Source organism: Bos indicus, chromosome 8 (genome assembly GCF_029378745.1).
Source record: "Bos indicus isolate NIAB-ARS_2022 breed Sahiwal x Tharparkar chromosome 8, NIAB-ARS_B.indTharparkar_mat_pri_1.0, whole genome shotgun sequence".
NCBI classification, from domain to species: Eukaryota; Metazoa; Chordata; class Mammalia; order Artiodactyla; family Bovidae; genus Bos; species Bos indicus.
Window position 1 is genome coordinate 63,513,855 of NC_091767.1, and position 17,995 is coordinate 63,531,849.

General features: G+C 46.9%; 1 protein-coding gene across 1 annotated transcript in view; it reads right to left on the reverse strand.

Moving 5' to 3' along the window:
• The window catches only part of GABBR2 (gamma-aminobutyric acid type B receptor subunit 2), a 369,209-nt gene that overhangs the window by 234,449 nt on the left and 116,765 nt on the right, over window positions 1–17,995 (reverse strand). The window contains exon 2 of the mRNA XM_070794811.1: window positions 17,207–17,344. Within this exon, the coding sequence (XP_070650912.1) occupies window positions 17,207–17,344 (138 nt within the window). The remainder of the gene's footprint in view (window positions 1–17,206; window positions 17,345–17,995) is intronic.

A 17,995-nucleotide genomic window follows, 5' to 3' on the forward strand; every position in this document is an offset into this window, starting at 1 on the left:
TAAATGAAAGATTGAGTTGATTTAAAGGAAAATACTAAATAAATTAATAATACAAGTGGTATGGCGATTTGGCAAAATCAAGAAAGTGGCAGCTAAATGAGGTCTGGGAAACATGGTGTTGCAGGTGTGTTAAGCAGTCTGACAAGAGTATATGGCCCTTGGAAATAAACACCTACTCAAATCCTCATCACTTTCCACTACATTAAACCATAATACGAATTTAAACAATATAGACTGAGCTAGATTCTTACCTCGAGACTGGAGAATGGGCACCATCAGAAGTACCAAAAAGAGGGTGGATCTCTCAGATGAAATTAATTATATAGAAAAAAAGAGAAATATCTGTAGAAGTAGAAGTGGCCTAAGAGTGTTGCCATATTTAGAAATGTTGGGGACACACATGTACTAAAAATTTATTCTTTATTTACCTGAAATTCAAATTTAACTGAGTGTCCTATAATCTATCTGGTAATCCTAAGTAATCATCTAAGCCAGAGATGATAAATAGGCTTGAGCCTATGTGACATCCTTAACAGGCTGACAGTGGCTGGCGAGAGAGATGGGTTAAACCAGTAAAGAGCATGTGGCAATCAGTTCGTTATGTCTGCAATTAGCACAGGATGGGGGAAATAATGGCACCAATTCATTAATTTATCTGCCATCCTGGACTTGTCCAACTCCTCATTTTACACAGTGAGGACCAGGGAAGACAAGGGACTTGCCCAGGCTCACAGCACAAGTCCACAGCTGGGCTGAGCTAAACTCATTTGCCGCTCCATGCTGCCTGCTTGGAATCAAAACAGAATGCGACCAACGCCATGATTATGTAATTTCCGACTACACTCAGTAACGATGCCCACCCACATAGTCAGTCAGAATGCACACGGCCAGCCAGTCCCTCCACCTGATCCAGCTTACCATCATGACTACATTTGAATGCCCCAGAATAACACAAACAATGCGAAACAAAATCCATTTAAACTAAGACAATTCTGTTTAAGGAGAGGTGGCTGAGATAGAAAGCACTCAGGGGTCTGAACAACCATGCCTCTCATGTGCTATCTTGGGGTGCTCAGTAGTACAGTTTCACATTTGACAATTTGCCTTATTACAAAGCAGATATTTCACCTACTGTTCATTGAATTGGATGGAATCGAACTAAATTTGTGTCTTCTCTATCTTTCTGTTCTCTTATATTTCTGGGCCTGAGGTTCCTTACTGCTAAAATAAGGAGACTGCACCAGGTGGATTTTTAGTTCAGCTCTAAAATTTCATGATTTTGTAATTCTATGCTTAATTTACAAACCAAGGCTAAATTCTCTCTTCAGGCGAGAAAATAAAAATCACTGGACTAGAGACGTCGCCAGAAGGGTTTTAAGCCAGCCTCTTTCACAAAGAGAATTATTTAGTCTAATTGCTTTATGTCTCCATTTAGATACCAGGCTTTTACTTTCTGCTCTTCTTAATCAAGTTCATTTATTAGTATTCTCATTCATTCAATAAAGCTGTATTTTCTAGAAAAATTAGAGATGCACTTTCATTTTGACCTAGAAATTCCACTTCTAGGAATTCATCCCCAGCTTACACTCACACAAATACGACATGTGACCAAGGTTATTCCAACAGGTTGGCAATAACCTAAACGTCCATCAATAGGGGACCTGCTATACAAATTACAGTGCATGCGTGCTAAGTCGCTTCAGTAGTGTCCAACTTTTTGCAGCACTATGGACTGTAGCCCATCAGGCTTCTCTGTCCATGGGATTCTCCAGGCAAGAATACTAGAGTGGGTTGCTATGCCCTCCTCCAGGGGATCTTCCTGACCCAGGGGTTGAATCCAAGTCTCCTGTGGCTCCTGCACTGTAGGCTGACTCTTTACCGCTGAGCTACCGGAGAAGCCCACAAATTATAGTATATTCACACAAAGAAGTGCTCTGCAGCTGTAACAAGAATAAGCAATGTCTTTAGTGATAAAACAGTAAGCTCCAGGAAAATTAAGTGAGAAAGCAACTTGCCAAATAGCATATATACAGTATGTTCACTTTTACATAAGGAGAAAGAAAAATAAACACACACGCACGTGCATTTGTGCTTATTTTACATAAGGAGAAAGAAAAATAAACACACACGCACATGCATTTGTGCTTATTTGCAACAAGAAACACTAGAAGAATAAGTTTGAAACTAACAAAAATTGTTATCTACCGAGGTGGCATGGAATAAGAGGGATGTTAGATTGGAGCCAAGAATTCTCTGCTTGTCGAATAGTCTTGACTATAGAGTCATATAAAAGTTGTAAACATTTTACATGCTTTCCCAGAGGTCATACATTCAATTTAAAACATAACACCAAAAATAGGCATTTAAACACACATCTGTTTTGAAGCAATTCAATAAATCGTAATCAAATTCAGCTGAAATTAACGACACTGAACTCATCCAACTGGATATGTACAAAGATTGTGTGTTAGCTGGAATTCTCCAAGAAACTATTGCAGGATAAGCTGAAATGGTACAATTATTCAGATGAAGGAGAGAAATAAATATTTTAAAATGCCTTAAACCGTATTTTGCAATCACTTAGCTTAGTAAGAGAGGATCTGAGAAACAGTAACTCTAGATAGGTTAGTTTGGAATGCACCTAACAGGAAACATCAATCACAGGAAAGTTAATTTAATTAAATGTAAATTAACTTTTAAAAATTTAATTTAAAATTTTGTTTATATTTTAAAAATAAAATTAATTAACAATAGGGAAAACATCAAACCCTGAAAACTGAAAATAAAGGCACTTTAGAGTACACAAATTTTTTTTTAAGTATATAAAGTTATTAATGTAATCACATGGAGAAAAATCTGTAAAGGGACTTTTGGACACATCTTTATTGACCAAATAAGGAGGGCTCTAGTCTCTCCCCACCCCAAACCCCACAGAGATTCATAGCTTTTTACTGTGAGAATATTCAAACCTACAAAAATTTGAAGAAACAGTACAATGAATATCATATGTCCTTCACCACTCACTATTTCCCGTGTCTGCTTTCTTTCTCTATAAATACATACATATATATGAATATATATGCACACAGACACACATATACATAGAGATACACTTGTGTTTTCAATACATTTGAAGTTAACTTATAGACATTTTGACAATTTACTCCTAAATAGTTCAGAATGCATCTCCTCATAATGACATTCTCCTATATCATTACAGCATTATTATCACACTAATGAAAATGAACAGTAATTCAGTATTATCTAATGTATAGTCCACATTCAGATTTCTTCAATTTCCCAAATATGCCCTTTACATTTTAAACATTCAGGTTCCCATCGACACATGAGCCTTGCCTTTGATTGTTACATATTTTTTTCAATCTCTTTTCATCTAAACCAGTGCTCTGCCCTTCTGCCACTGTTCTTATTTTCTGCAACATTAACTTTTTGGAAGAATCCAGGCCAGGTGAATTGTAGGATGTCCTATATTTGCATGATTATCTTCTGATGGTCAGATTCAAATTAAACATTTTTTTGTTTAAAACATTAAAAATTATAGTTTGAACCTGAGTTCACTGAAAAAACCTAGAAGCAGTGAACCCCAGTGGCAATGAGCATGCCTAGCATGCATGATTCCCCATCAGAAAGAATCAGGGCTCTTGGGAGAAATAGTTGACTCAAAGTCTGCTGCTGCTGCTGCTAAGTCACTCAGTCGTTTCCGACCCTCAGCAACCCCATGGACTGCAGCCTTCCAGGCTCCGCCGTCCATGGGATTTTCCAGGCAAGAGTACTGGAGTGGGGTGCCATTGCCTTCTCCGGCTGAGGCAGGTAAAATAGTAAGCACCCAGACTGACAGCAGAGAAAGGAGGAAGGGAGAGAAGCGGGCAGGAGGAAGGAGAGAAATGGTCAAAAGGGAACACTCTTCTGTAGATAAGAATATCAGCTTAAATGTGGAAGGAAAAATAGAACTAGAAAATGACCATTTTGCAACCCCAATATAATTAACAATATTCAGGCAAGGACCATCAACAGATGCTAAAACCAAAGATCATGGGGGACAGGATATTCACATGGTCTCAAAGTTTCACCCCACAGATTACATCAAAATTACTAAGGGGAAAAGGTATTGTTACAACAAATGTAGCAGATACCACTTTAACCTAGTGATCAAACTTAGCATCACTGATAAGAGTTCACACGTGGGCCTCCTGACACGTTGCACTGATATAAAAAATGTAGCTTCACCTTGCCCAAACTGCTTAACCTGAATCTAATTGTGAAGAAACAAATTCAGATTCTGGTCCTGTGGGACAGTTTATAAAACAACTAGCTTGGGATTTTCGAGAAGGTCAATATCCCAAAAGCATCCCCCACCCCAATTCCCACCAAAGTAGGAGGAATGTTCTAGGTTAAAGAGACTCAGCACATGATAACAAACCTAACACATCCTCCCAGCTGGACCCTTGATCCCTTCCCACCTACCTTGACAAATGGCAAAAGGTACATTTTGGGGACAAGTTGGAAAATTTGAACACGGACCATATATTAGGTAGCATTATTGTATCACTGTTAGTTTTTTAGATGTGATAATTATACTATTGTTAAATAAGAGAATATAATTGCTCTTAGGAAATTCATGCTGACATATTTAGGGATGAAATATTGCCTCTGCAAAGTATTGTCAAGTGCTTTAACAAAAAATAAGAGTGTAGTGGCAGGGTCAGGCAGAGGGAGAGAGAGAGATAGGGAAACGCATAGGGCAAAATGCAAACAACTGGAGAATCTACATAAAGGGTGCATGAGGTTCACTGTACTCGCTTTTAACTTTTTTGATGGGTTTGAAATTTTTCAAAATAAAAAGCTGGAAAGAAGGAAAGTCAGAAATATAAGTAGAGCAGGAAAACGGCTTTAATGTCTATATTAAAAAAATAATGTCTGCAACTGATTGGAATACAGTCCATTTAATATATTTTTAAAAATCCATGAATTCACAATGTTACTTTCCTAAAAGTGAGAGATTAAGAAAGAAGGAACTCCCAAACAAAAACAAAACAAGGAGTCCTTGGAGGTTCTCCTGTATTCCAGGCCACATGCTGGCTCTGGGATTCCAACTGTGCCTGCAAAGGAGATGTGGTCTCACCCTCATGAAGGGAGCTGACAGCACTCAGGCAGGCTCAACACTGAACCAGGAATTGAACCTGCGATGATGCTGCAGGGCTGGGAGCGGCAGGTGCCATGGACGTGTCTATTGGAGGCTGTGATCTGTCTAGAAAGGCTTTCCAGAGAAGCGGTGTTGAAACTGAGAACTGAGCAAAGATCCCTTCTTGCTAGTGTGGGTGCAGGGCCGGGCTGGGCTGTTTTGCTGTGCCAAGGGTCTAGGCACCCATTACTCTAGCAAGGCACCTGGGGTTTTCGAAGAAACCCAGGACAAGAAGGGAGCTGTTTTCTGGTTAAGCAAAGCCATGTTAACAGTCTGTGTGGGAAGCTGGGGGAAGTTTGAGAAAATGATGCCTATATCTGCATCTGGACATAATGTCTCAATAATCACCTGACCTCAGATTGTTTTTCTTAAGTTGAGCGCTTCCTACTGAATAAGGCTCAATCTCGGCATCAGGGAAATAATCAATTATTTAATCTTCTTAGTAAACAGATTCAAGGCAAAAGCCTTCTGTATAATTCAAAACGAAAGTAGGCTATGCTCTATTTAAAAAAAAAATCAAGCCATTCATTACAAAACCACCAAGAGTAGAACTCTAAGTACTATATGCTTGAAATACTTAGCATGTTATTGATTTTTATGACAACCAGTCCATCTATTTTCTGAGTTCAAAGGAACCATTCATTTTTTATACACAACAAGTTACTGGATGAGTCTAAAAGTGTGTGTGTGTGCATGCACATCATGAATGATTTACAAGGAGAACACAGGTCTACACAGAGAGACTCACACCAGCCTGGGTCATCATCTGCTGACAGGCAAGTTGGGCTGGGGAGGAACCCCAGAGACATGGAGGGAGCCCCCTCTCCTACACCCTGAGGTCTGCTCGCAGCAGGAAGCAGGGAAAGTCTTGCTCTTTGCATCTCATTTTCCTCATTCCGCCTCACTAGGATGACACCCGTTCTTCCCTCTCCACAGTGTTGCCCTGAGGACTGGATGAAGCTGTGAGAGGCAGGGCACCAGCGGAGGCCAGCATAGGCTCCACAGCTACTTCATGCCGGCAATCCCTTGGCAAGACACTCAAGCTCTCTGTGCCTCTGTCTCTTCATCTGTGAAACGAGGAGAGTATGTCCAGCTCGTGGGGTTGGTGTGTGGAGAAAATGAGCTCATTTATGCAGTGTTTAGAACTGTGCCTGCCCCATGGCCAAGGCCATTGAAATGTAGGCCAGTGGTACTGCAAATTGGTTTTGTAACATGCCACCCAGATGTGTTCACTCATGCTTTCTGAGTACTGACTAAGTGCCAGGTCCTATACAAGGTCCTTTGGGTACAGCCAGGACTCAAGGAGTTCACAGTGTGGTGGGTAACATGCAAACCTCATCAGAGAACTGCAATCTACTGAAGAAATGGCAGAGATGAAATAAGTGAAGAAAAGGCAAAGAGAGGTGGCAAGGAGCTCCTACAGCTGGAGCAGGTTGGGGAAGATCAGAGATCTGCAAGGAGACGGCACTTGAACTAAATATCAGAAAATGCAGAGGACTCTGCCAGGTGCAGAGGGGAATCGAGAGGGCACGAGCAGTGGACACAGCATAGGCAAGGGCCTGGGAGCTGCATAGAGCAGGTTCTATCCCTCAGAATACGGGGAGGGAAGAGAGGGGGACCCAACAGAATGCTGGCACCGCAGCTCTGTCACCATTTGTGGTGTGACCTCAGGCAGGCTGTCTCATCTCTCTGGGGTCACTTCCTTCCCCTTGTAGGGCAGGGTTCTCTGCCTGGAGAGCTCTGGGGCATACTGCCACGCCTAAGTGGTAAGCCGCTTAGAAATGGAAGGATAACCAGGCCCCAGGCTGTGAGCCCCTGGGGGAGGGAATCGCATGCAGGGCCCAGGAGGGAAGCTACCAGGGTGAAGGCAGGTGCTGATGGCTCTGAGCCACAGGAGATACAGAGAATCGGGACACAACTATCAAGGTTATCTGGCCCATCAGCTGGCCCACCCCTCTCCGTCGATGATAGGGGCCCAGAAAGGGATGCACCGAGGCTACACAACCAGCCTTAGGGAGCCGGCCCAGACCCCACGACCCTGCCCCTAGCTGGGAGGCAGAGCAGGAGGCCATGTGGGTGCCCTGGTCCTTGAAGGAGTATGAGCATGGGTCATATCAGGTCATCTTACAACCAGCCAGGTCAGCACAGTGCCACCGAGGTCACGAACAAGGAGCCGAGCATGGGAAAGGCTAAGTAATCTGCCAAACAGCTCAGTTCAGTCGCTCGGTCGTGTCTGACTCTTTACGACTCCATGGACTGCAGCACACCAGGGTTCTCTGTCCATGACCACCTGCTAACAAGTTCCAGAGCCTGGATGGGAATCCCAGCCCATGTGACCAAAGCCCAAGAAAAACACTGCTATTATTAAGAGTTGGCCAAGCATGTTAGCCCCTCTGGGCCTCCGTTTCCTCATCTATACAAATGGGCACAAGCCCACCTTATCAAACAGGACAAGGAAGGGGCCGTCAGTGCCACACTGTAACACAAACCCGGTTTTTTTTGCCCCAGAGCAACCAAACACCCCAGGCTTTGCCCCACACGAGTGTCACCACAGTCCTGGGAGGAAGGCAGACAATCACAGATAGGATGCTCAGGCTCCAGCAAGGGGAGGTGGTTTGCATAAAGCCATCCAGCTGAAGACGGCAGGCCCAGGATGGCCAGCCAGGAGTCCTCGTGTTGACCCAGTGCCCTCTCCTTTGTTCCCTGCGTGGAACTACAGGTCCCCTGTGTGCTCCTGGCCACCATTGCTGAGAGAGCCTCCCAGGTAAGCCTGTCACACTAAGGCTCGAGCAGCACAGTTGGACAAGAGCCCTGTGGTCCCTGATGCTGACTGCAGGGATGTCCAGAGGAGCTGAGAACAGTATTGCAACTGCATTTCCACTCTGACAGTCCAAAAGCGGATCCTCAGCCTGAATCTGGAAAAGGCGATGGCACCCCACTCCAGTACTCTTGCCTGGAAAATCCCATGGACGGAGGAGCCTGGTAGGCTGCAGTCCATGGGGTCGAGAAGAGTCGGACACGACTGAGCGACTTCACTTTCACTTTTCACTTTCATGCATTGGAGAAGGAAATTGCAATCCGCTCCAGCATTTTTGCCTGAGAATCCCCCAGACAGAGGAACCTAGTGGGCTACAGTCCATGGGGTCACAGAGTCGGACACGACCGAGCACACGTGTACTTTGTCCTGTCACCCTGTTTTACACACTGGTCCTCCTGGAGGGACTTCCTTTTCTGATTCCCTTTCCAGTTCTTTCCAGATTCAACTTGTAATTCCAGACTCGACTCAACATAATGTGCAGTTGTGCTGCTTCCTAGCAGCATCAGCCGTACTGTAAGCAGTGCGAGTAATTTATTTATTTAGAATGAATTATTTACACCCAGCATATTTCCAGGCGGTGAGAGACGCATCAACAATGAGGCCATTGGAGTTACACGCTGGGAACTGATATTACTTTAGATACCGTGGTCTTGAATTAAAAATGGGGGTCAGAACCCTGAATTGAATCTTTTAGCAGATGGACAAGAAAGATATGGGTTGGGTCGTTGGCAGGAATAGACTGGAGACCGCTATGCACTCGATAACATCGTGCCCTTCTTTGCTTCTGCTTCTCTGAAAACTCAACCAGGAAAGAGGGTGTGCACGTTGCTTACAGATGCCTTGGGCTTGTTTGGCCTCTCCTGCAGGGTCTCTGTTTTAATCTCACTGTTCTGAATCACCTTCCCGGTTTGTGATAGTTCATTTCACCCACAAACCTTTTAATCTAGAGACAAATGGAGACATAGTTTTTCAAGGAGTTTCCCCTTGCCTGGGGCCTGGCTGGTATTTCAGATGCCAAAAGCGTCAGTAATGGTAACATGAACCTTAATCTATAGGGGCTGCAGTCTGAAAAGGGCCATCAGCTGCTCCGCCTTCCCTGTCCTACCTGATGTTCTCAGGGGCCCCAGAAGGGCAGGTTTAGTTAGCCCATTTCACAGATGAGTTCTGTGAGGCTCCAGGAGCTTGCCGATTTGCCCAAGCCTACTATCAGAGAGAGACATAGGAGGGACAAAGACCCAGAGCTTCTAGATTCCTGGCCTCTGTTCTGGCTACTAGGCCTAACTGCTCTTCTGCCAACACCCACCTGTCCTGGGGTAGCAGCACTGAGCAGTGGAATTTGCGCTGGTCTGGGAGAGTGCACAGCAGGCACTGCACTTGTTAAATAAAGGAATGAATAAGTAAATATGAGCATGAATGAACGGAAACAGTGCACTTTCCTTTCCCCACAGACTATCAATGGGTTCTGCCAGGATCCTGGCTGAGGGCTCATACTTCCTCCCATCCATTTGCATGCAAACCAATAGCTGGAAACCTTCGATCCCCTCATGAACGCCCCTCCACGTGCTCTCAGAACCTTCCTTTACTGCACCAGGCCTCCAATGTCACTGACATGAAGGGCCATCCGTAATCTCCAGTCCTCAGGGTTTCCCCACCCCCCGCCACATAGCCCATAGTGCACGCTTTTAATATTTCTTCTCTTTCTCCTCCCCCACCTTTCTTTCTTTCTTTTTTTAATGAATCCAGAAGGTGGAAGCATCTCATAGATTATTAATGTGCTAAATGGCCCCTCTGGAGACCAGTGCCAAGAAATGGCTCCAACCCGCCCTGGATTATTGGCCTCCATTCTCTTTCTTAGAGAGCTGTGCAGCAGCAGCAAAGTTCCTAGCCATGCCTAAGCACGCCACAGCTCCTAAGTGGTTTTCAATCAGGTCCACAGTTCCCATCGCCCACTCCATGGCAAGGGCGTGGCAGTCACGTGGGCTGGGCGGTGGCAGGATTCCAGCCTGTTGGATTTTGACCCTAGAGGGCTGAGAAGCAGAGGTCATGTGCACTTTGAGTGTCTTGCTGAAGAACCCCCATCCTGCCCGCTATGTCTTTGTTTCGGATCTGCAGTGCCAGAGTAAGTAACCTTTGCTGTTGACGCAAAATGGGGGCTATCATCAGAGGTCTGCTTCTGGGAGGAGTCTCTCTCACTGTGACATTGTCATATCATGACATCATAAGAGCAGCTACTGTTCTGCAGTCTCTAAAGGTGCTTTCAGCTAAAAAAGGAAACACCTTCATTGATTCTCACAGCTGTACAGAACATATGAGGCTACTTTGCTATTTCCATTTTACATGAGAGAAAAAAGTGAAGCTGAGAAAGAGAAAATAAGACCAGGGGGTAATTACAAAGCCCTGGAGAGTGAGCCACGGGATCCAGCTTTGCTGTGAGCACTTGGTTAAGATCCTACCCACTTTGGGCCTCTGCTCCCAGTCTATACAGGGGAGAGAACAGACCCAGTGATTGCTAAGACCTGATGCCTTTCTATGAATACATATCAAAGTCCACAAACCACAGCTAAGTAAGAAACGGCCTCTTGATTTCTCAGGCAACCAATAGCTTTCATAAGATAATCACATGAGAAAATCAAGTCAGATGACAAATTTTCTGTTCCTATAACAGAAATGGCATTGACCAACAGTTTAGAGCTATGCTAGAATTCAGTAAATAGCAAAGGGCCTGATTTAAGGGTTTTCACAGATTTGTTTTTTTAATGTCAAAACCAAGCATGATTCAGATTTTTCAGAAATCAAGTCCTAAAGTGCCAACATTTACACAGTCAGGGTTCTCCCGTCCACATGCCCTCCTCACCTCCACTCCCTCATGAGAGCTCTGCCAAGGAGACCGCCCCATCACACAAACTGAAATGGTCCTGCCCAGGAAGGTCCTCGAGGGAGTGTCGGGGCCGTCCAGGGGGCAGGGTGGGCTACCCGCTGAGGGGAGGCTTGGGACAGTGCCAGGAGAAACGCATCTACAATTTAATAATCTGCTCCAGCTGCCTTTTAAAGGACAGGCTCTGCGGGATACGGTTCTTGACGAAAGAGTGTTTGCATTTTCCAGCAAGCAGCCCTTTATCCCTTCAGGAACCTGACTTTATTTTCATCAGCGAGACTATTTCTGTCTGCAAGCTGAGACCACTATCATCTCACTCCCTAGAAAGAATTTTGTCCTGGTCTCAGAGTGTGAACCCTCTCTGGCCACGTCTCTTGCATTTTTGCTGGCTTTGCTTCCATCTCTTGTTCAGGCTACCCTGTCTCCATCTTCCCCACCCAGATCCAAATCCTCCCACTCATCCCCAGGCTCCATGCTTTCAGGGGGACAGACTACATTGGGGGAGGTTTATAGAACATCTCCAAAACTGTGCAAGGCAGAGTCAGAAGCCAGCCACCTTCAGATCTCCGAGGAAAGGATTCTGAGCAGGTCTGAAAACATTTTCAAAGGAAGCATATCAGTTACAGAGCATCAGGGCCAGAAATGCGAGATGTGGGCTAAAGCCAAGCCAGAGATCATTTCAGATGTCCCTTCATGTCCTTTTACCAAGGGGCTGCAGCTGGAAAGCCCTCGGGTCCCTCTGAGTCTGAATCTGAGTCTGCCCTCATCATTAGGGACGAGCCTAAGGTGCAGAAGTCAGGCATCCAGCTCCAGGGACCACTCAGGATCTGAGTCAGGACCACACCAGGCCCTGACCTCTGGCCGCTTGAGGGCGGGGGTGGAAGGAGGCGCAGGCACAAGGCAGCAAACGCCATGGGAAAACTAGGCAGGTAAGGGAGCACGGGGGAAGGAACAGGAAGCTTCACAGAGGAAGAAGCGGCCAAACCGCATCTGGAAGAATGAGCAAGCTCTGCCAGGCGGAGGGACCACGGACTGAGGAGACAGCCTGTAAGTGGCCGCTGGATGAAGGAGCAGGTGGGTGACAAAGAGAGGGGCGAGGTGAAGGAGAACTTCTTGCCACGCCGTGGGCTGAGGGCTTTGTCCTGGGATGCTGGCCCCAGCAGCAGCACCTGCTGTCTCCATGTCCTCTTTCCAACCGGGGCTGCGTAAATTAAACTTGTGTGAGCCAGCAGCACTCATCAGCATTCTGAGGTTTGGGAAACGAGCAGGACTTAGAGATCACCTGGCCTAGCAAGTTCCCAGAAACCAACTGCATCTGTGCCACCTGAAACGACAGTGGGGGTGAGGAGTGGGGTCCACCATCCTTGAAGGATGTGATGAATCCCTTAACCTGGACCTGCTCAGCGTGGAGCCCGGAAATTTGCACTAACACGAGCACATCTTTGGCCCTCATAAAAGACGCTCACCATATAGTGTGACAGTCAGCAACCTGGTGTATGCCTACTCTGGGTATTAAATCTCCCTAACAGTAGGACTGGATGAGACCAGAATGTGCGGGGCAACGGGGCAACAGGGAACTCACTACTTCGCAGCCAGGAAGCCTGCTCTGTGCCCGATGCCTCCAGCAGCAAGGGCGTGACTGCAGGGAAGCCCTGCTTCCCTCTCACTTCAGCCATGCTCCTGCATCTCTCCACCCACATCTCAGAAACCTGGCAACGGCTCTCCAAGAGCCATGCAGCTCAGGCAGCTAGGACTCCTCTGTCCTCCCCAGCGCCCTGCAGGCTCTCCAGTCTGAACATTCTCAGTTCTCCAATAGCCAGAACTCTACCCTCCCCAGATGCCCCCAAGGCTATACCCTGGTGGGCTTCCCCTGAGGTGAGGCCCAGATCTGAGCCCGCACCCTGAATGGGATCTGACCAGGACGACAGGGACAGAGCCCGAATTGCCTGCCCTAGACTCCATGAAGATCCTCCCCTCTAGTTGGAGGAGCTGACGCTCCCAGTGACTCACATCACGACTTAAACAATATTAGCCTCTTGATGCAGCAACCATGAATCAAGAAGCCCAGCAAAAGGCAAAAGTTAAATTTAACTGATTTTAGCACCAGGATGAATTTTCACCCCTTTGTGGCGCAAATCTCTATTTTTGTAGCACCAGGAAACAGAAGCAACTGATTGCACATTCCAGACTGTCTCTGTCCAGCAAGCATTGTTCCCCTAAAGGGCAGTCAGAGCTCCTTTTCAATTACACAAATTACATGTATTTTCCCATTTGTGAAACTCTGTTTCAGAGCCCAGTTTTGAATAAGTTAAGGGATTGATCAAATCCCTTGAGCAATGGCAGACTCACTCACCCACCGTCTTTTCAAACTCAGCCTCAGGGGGCGGGGGAGGGGGCAGAGGACCCCCAGAATCCAATCCACAGCAAGTGGGGCTGTGTTCTCAAAGAGTAGGGGGCGCAGAAATCCTCCAGAGCTACTCTCCATTGGGACCCACATCTTTGTTCCTACCTTCTCCTTGCCTGGCTTCTCAGGCTGGGAGAAGTCTATTCTGAGCTCACCCTGTGATTCAGGTCCCTGGAACTCGCCAAATTGCTGGGCACTGCCCAGTTCTTAGCCCCTCGGTGTCCCTCACCCATGCACAGCTGGAGCCCTGGATCTGCCCCAGAGTCTGGTAGCAGATGCCTAGGGCAGGGGGGGATGGAGTACGAGAATCACCCTGTTGACAATGCAGAGGGATTCTGCTGAGCTGGAGGCTGAGGATCTGCATTTTTCTCCCAAGTCCTTGGCCTCTTCGTGGTCAAGTCCACATTGTGAGAAACACTGCCATGGAGGGTTTCAGAGTCCTCAGCTTATTCCCTGCACTTAGTTCAGTGTAGCACTCTGTGAGGACCTACTTGGTACCAGGCACACCTTGTGATAGGCACTGGTAACTAGGAGATGAAGAAAATGAGAGTCCTCTGCCCCCAAGAAGCTTATAGTCTAGTAGGAAACACCTGGATACAGGATAGACTATTCTCTACACAGTGTAATTCACTTATTAATGGAACACGGTATGTGATATGGAAGTGATGTAGAACCATATACGTTCCTCAATCTTTTTTTCATTATCATTCTCCTAAGAAACCTGTATTTTTCCTAATTCTACCACACTCATGAAATTGTATTACCACAGATATACTGTTTCTGCATTGTATGTATGAGTGCTAAGTCGCTTCAGTCTTATCCGATTCTTTGAGACCCTACGGACCCACCAGTCTCCTCTGTCCGTGGGATTTTTTAGGCGAGAATACTGGAGTGGGTTGTCATTTCCTCTAGAGGATCTTCCTGACCCAGGGATCGAATCAGCATTTCCTGTCTCCTGCATTGCAGGCAGATTCTTTACCCACTGAGCCATCAGGGAAGCAATAAATAACACAGCCCGCACCTCATAACCCATTTCTTGTCTTGTCAACTTCTCTAGGCCAGAGGCCCTCTTGTGCATACTAAGGCTGCAGAGCTACTAGCTGCCAAGCCAGGAGTGTGCAACACTGTGCTTGCTCCTGCAGCTCCTAGAGAATTCTGAGGGGCAGACAGTTCCAAGTGAGGCTATGAGAAGTCCAGGAAGCTCCTAGATTCCTCTCTGGATGGAGATTTTCCAGGGAACGTGGTCTCGCATATTGGGGCAAAACATCCATCTGCAGATCCTTCCATCCCTCGGAGCCTCCCTCCCTCTGATTACTCAATAGACACCTAATAAGGTCTGTGAAGTGAGAGGCACCAGAAAAAACAGGAGTAACCCAGGTCCGTTTTCTGTCCTCAAGGAATTCACAGCCCAACTAAATACGTCCCCATATCCGCAAAGTCCTAAGAGGAGGGGAGGGTTTGGGGTGGGGTGGGCGGTGTACATGCTCTGATAGAAATAAACAGGGGAAAGGAGGAAAAGAATTTCCAGAACGGCTACTTTGGACAGTGCAATAAGGAAAGGCTTCCTAGATGAGGCAGCATTTAATCTGGACCTCTGAGATTGGATTGGTCTTGGCATATAGGTCACGGGGAGAATGGGATATTTCAGGTGGTGGGAACAGGGTTTCAGGAAAGACAAGGAATGCTATGTAGTGGGGGTATTCAAGTGGGTATTCAACTCTGGGAGCAGCAGAAGGCGGGGCAGGGGTGTCGACAACAATAAAGCAAGAAACCCTTATTGCTGAGGACATGCCAGGGCACGGTTCTAATCCCTGTTTAACAGTTCAGCCCACACAGCAGCCCTGTGAGGTCCACCCTCTACTGCCCTGCTGTACACGGGAAGGCTGAGGTTTAGAGAGGCAGCACTGGGCGCAACCAGCAGGAGTCCGGTGTGCTCCTGGGAGCTGGGGAGGCTGCTCAAGGACAGAGAAGGTTTTTGATTCCACTAAGGTCTCAAGGCTGTCTGCGGCACCACAGACAGGTGCCTCTGGGAAGCCAGGGGCCCTCGGCACACTTGAACCGCGCTGCGTCCCATCATGTGGCTAGGTTTGCACCAAAGCACTCTGAGCTGCTTTCCCGGCCTCAACCATGGTTGCATTCGCCCACACTCAGCGTGGCCTGCTCCGGCCACAGTGAATGACTCACTGCTCCCCGAGCCCACGTTCCTTCCCACCTCCCGCTTTTGCCCGCCCAGTTTCCTCTGTCAGCAGCGCTCTCCCCCACGTCACCAGCTGTCCAACGCCCTCTCCTCCCTTGCAGCCAGCTCCACGTCACCTCCCCTGAGAAGCCCTCCTGAACCCAGGGCTGGCTGAGTGGGTGGCTCTCCCTTGGGACCCCACCCTTCCCTTGTCACAGCTCTGCCACTGCTGCTTCCCTCCCTCTGGGCCACCAGCTTGGGGCTCTACCCTCAGCACCCCATACACCCAGGGCTGGACTCAGAGAAGACTTCAATCACCATGAACAGAATGAAACCAGACTTCCCTGGGGATTGGCTCCTGCCCACCCCTTCATTGTCATTCTCACCACCCTGACCCCTCACCCACCACTCCCACACTCCAGCCCCAATGACCTCTTTGCTGTTCCCCCAACAAGCCAGGTTCGTTCCCCTCACAGGCTGTCTGCATTTGCTATTACATCCTGACTTCATCCAACCAAACCTTTCTCACCCTTCAGGTCCAAGCTCCTCCGAGGGGCCTTTCCTGTCAAGGGGACAGCCACTGTCTATCCCCTCAGCCTGTTTACCTCGATTCTAGCCGTTTCCTTACCCCAATCTTATTTCAAGGGTCAAACTGCCTGAGTTTAAATCTTGGCTGTATTACCTATGAGTTGTGGGTCCTTGGGCAAGTTATTTAGCCTCTGGGCTCGGTCTCCTTATCTATAAAATGGGATACCAATAGTACCGACAGCATACAGCAGTTATAGTTGGTAAATGAGTTAATGAAAATACAAGCTCAGAATGGTGTCTGATATGTTGCAAGTCCGACATACATACTATACAAGTATTGCTCTTAGTATTATTACTACTTCTTTATTTGCTTACTGCCTGCCTCCCTCCTAGAATGAAAGCTCTGAAAGGGTAGGAACCATGCCTGTCCTGTCCAACACTATATCCCCAGTGTCTACCCAAATTCCAGGCACATAGTAAGTTGTATTATATTTGTTGCATGGATGAATGGATGGCAGATGGATGGATGAAGCGAAGAAATAAAACATGTGCCTGGGCCACCACTCATCCTAGGTTCGCATTTTTTATATTTTTCTCTCACATTCCAAATAAGTGTTAGCACTGGTGATTTTCACCTGCAACAGACCATATACCCACTGGTGAAACATTTGACAGTGTATAACATTTGCAAGTGTAAAGAGTGAGTAACAGCCAGAAGTGCCAGGAAAGGCTTAACCAAGGAGAAAGGCAGTCTTAGCAGACCGAATAATTTCATTGGGGGAGGGAGGTCTGGATCACCTGGTTAAGGAAATAGCTAGAGCAGGATTCTGAGGCCTGAAGGTCTTGGGTGTACTTAAGGAAAGCTGGATACATGGAGTGAGTGGCAGGGATAGAAGATGAGACTGGATAGGAGGACTAGCTGGATGTCGATGGCCCTGAAAGTCGTGCTAGGGAGTCACTGATATATCTCAAACACACAGTGATGGTGTCAGGGCTACCCTTTAGAGACCCACTGTGTTGGCCAGGACAGGACAGAGAATCAGGCCAGGAGCTGAGGACAGTGGGAGGCCATGCAATCATCCAGAAAAGAGCAGGGGAGGCCTGAACCTGGCAATTTAGGAAGCATCTTGGGCAAGGAACCATCCCTGAGAAAGACTAGTGGCCAAAGACAGCTCCCCAACCAAAGGTGGCCCAGACCTTACCTGTACCAGATTCCAGCCTTGGAGGGACTCTGCGATGATGGACGTAACAGACGGACAGACTCCTCCAAACACCATCAAGTGGTTCGGCCCGTATTTTATTGCATCGTAGAAGGCTTTCAACCCTTTTGCATTATCACACTGGGGAGCAACACAGAAAGAGAAGCCAAAATTAGAAACAGCTTTCCCCAGGGACAAGGGCCCTATGGTGCATTCACACAAACAGAGCTCCCTCATGGGAAACCTGGGTGTCAGTTCTCCCGTCGTGAGGCCTCGCTTTAAGCCAGTCTTGAGTCCATACTGTGAACACAGTGAGGTGTGGTCTCAGTACCCCTCTTCCTGCTTCTCCCTCTGAGCACCCTCCAAATCTAGGACCTCGGGCTCCTAGCTATCTTCCTTCAGACCACACTGAGGAAAGGGCCCCAAAACTCCTCAACCTGGGCCTCTCCCATCACGGTCATCTGTATTTTAAAAGAAGATAAATCCACACCCATTAGGATGGCTATTATCAAAAAAGCAGAAAACAATAAATATTGGCAAGGATGTGGAGAAATTGAAATCTTTGTGCATTGCTGGTAGGAATGTAAAATGGTGCAGCTCCTACAGAAAACAATACTGCAGTTCTCCAAATCAGAATTCAACAGAATTATAGGATCCAGCATTCTGCTTCTGGGTATATACCCAAAGAACTGAAAGCAGGGACTCAAAGAGATATTTGTATACCCATGTTCACAGCAGCATTATTCACAGTAGCCGAAAAGTGTAAACAACCCAAATATTCATCAAGAGATG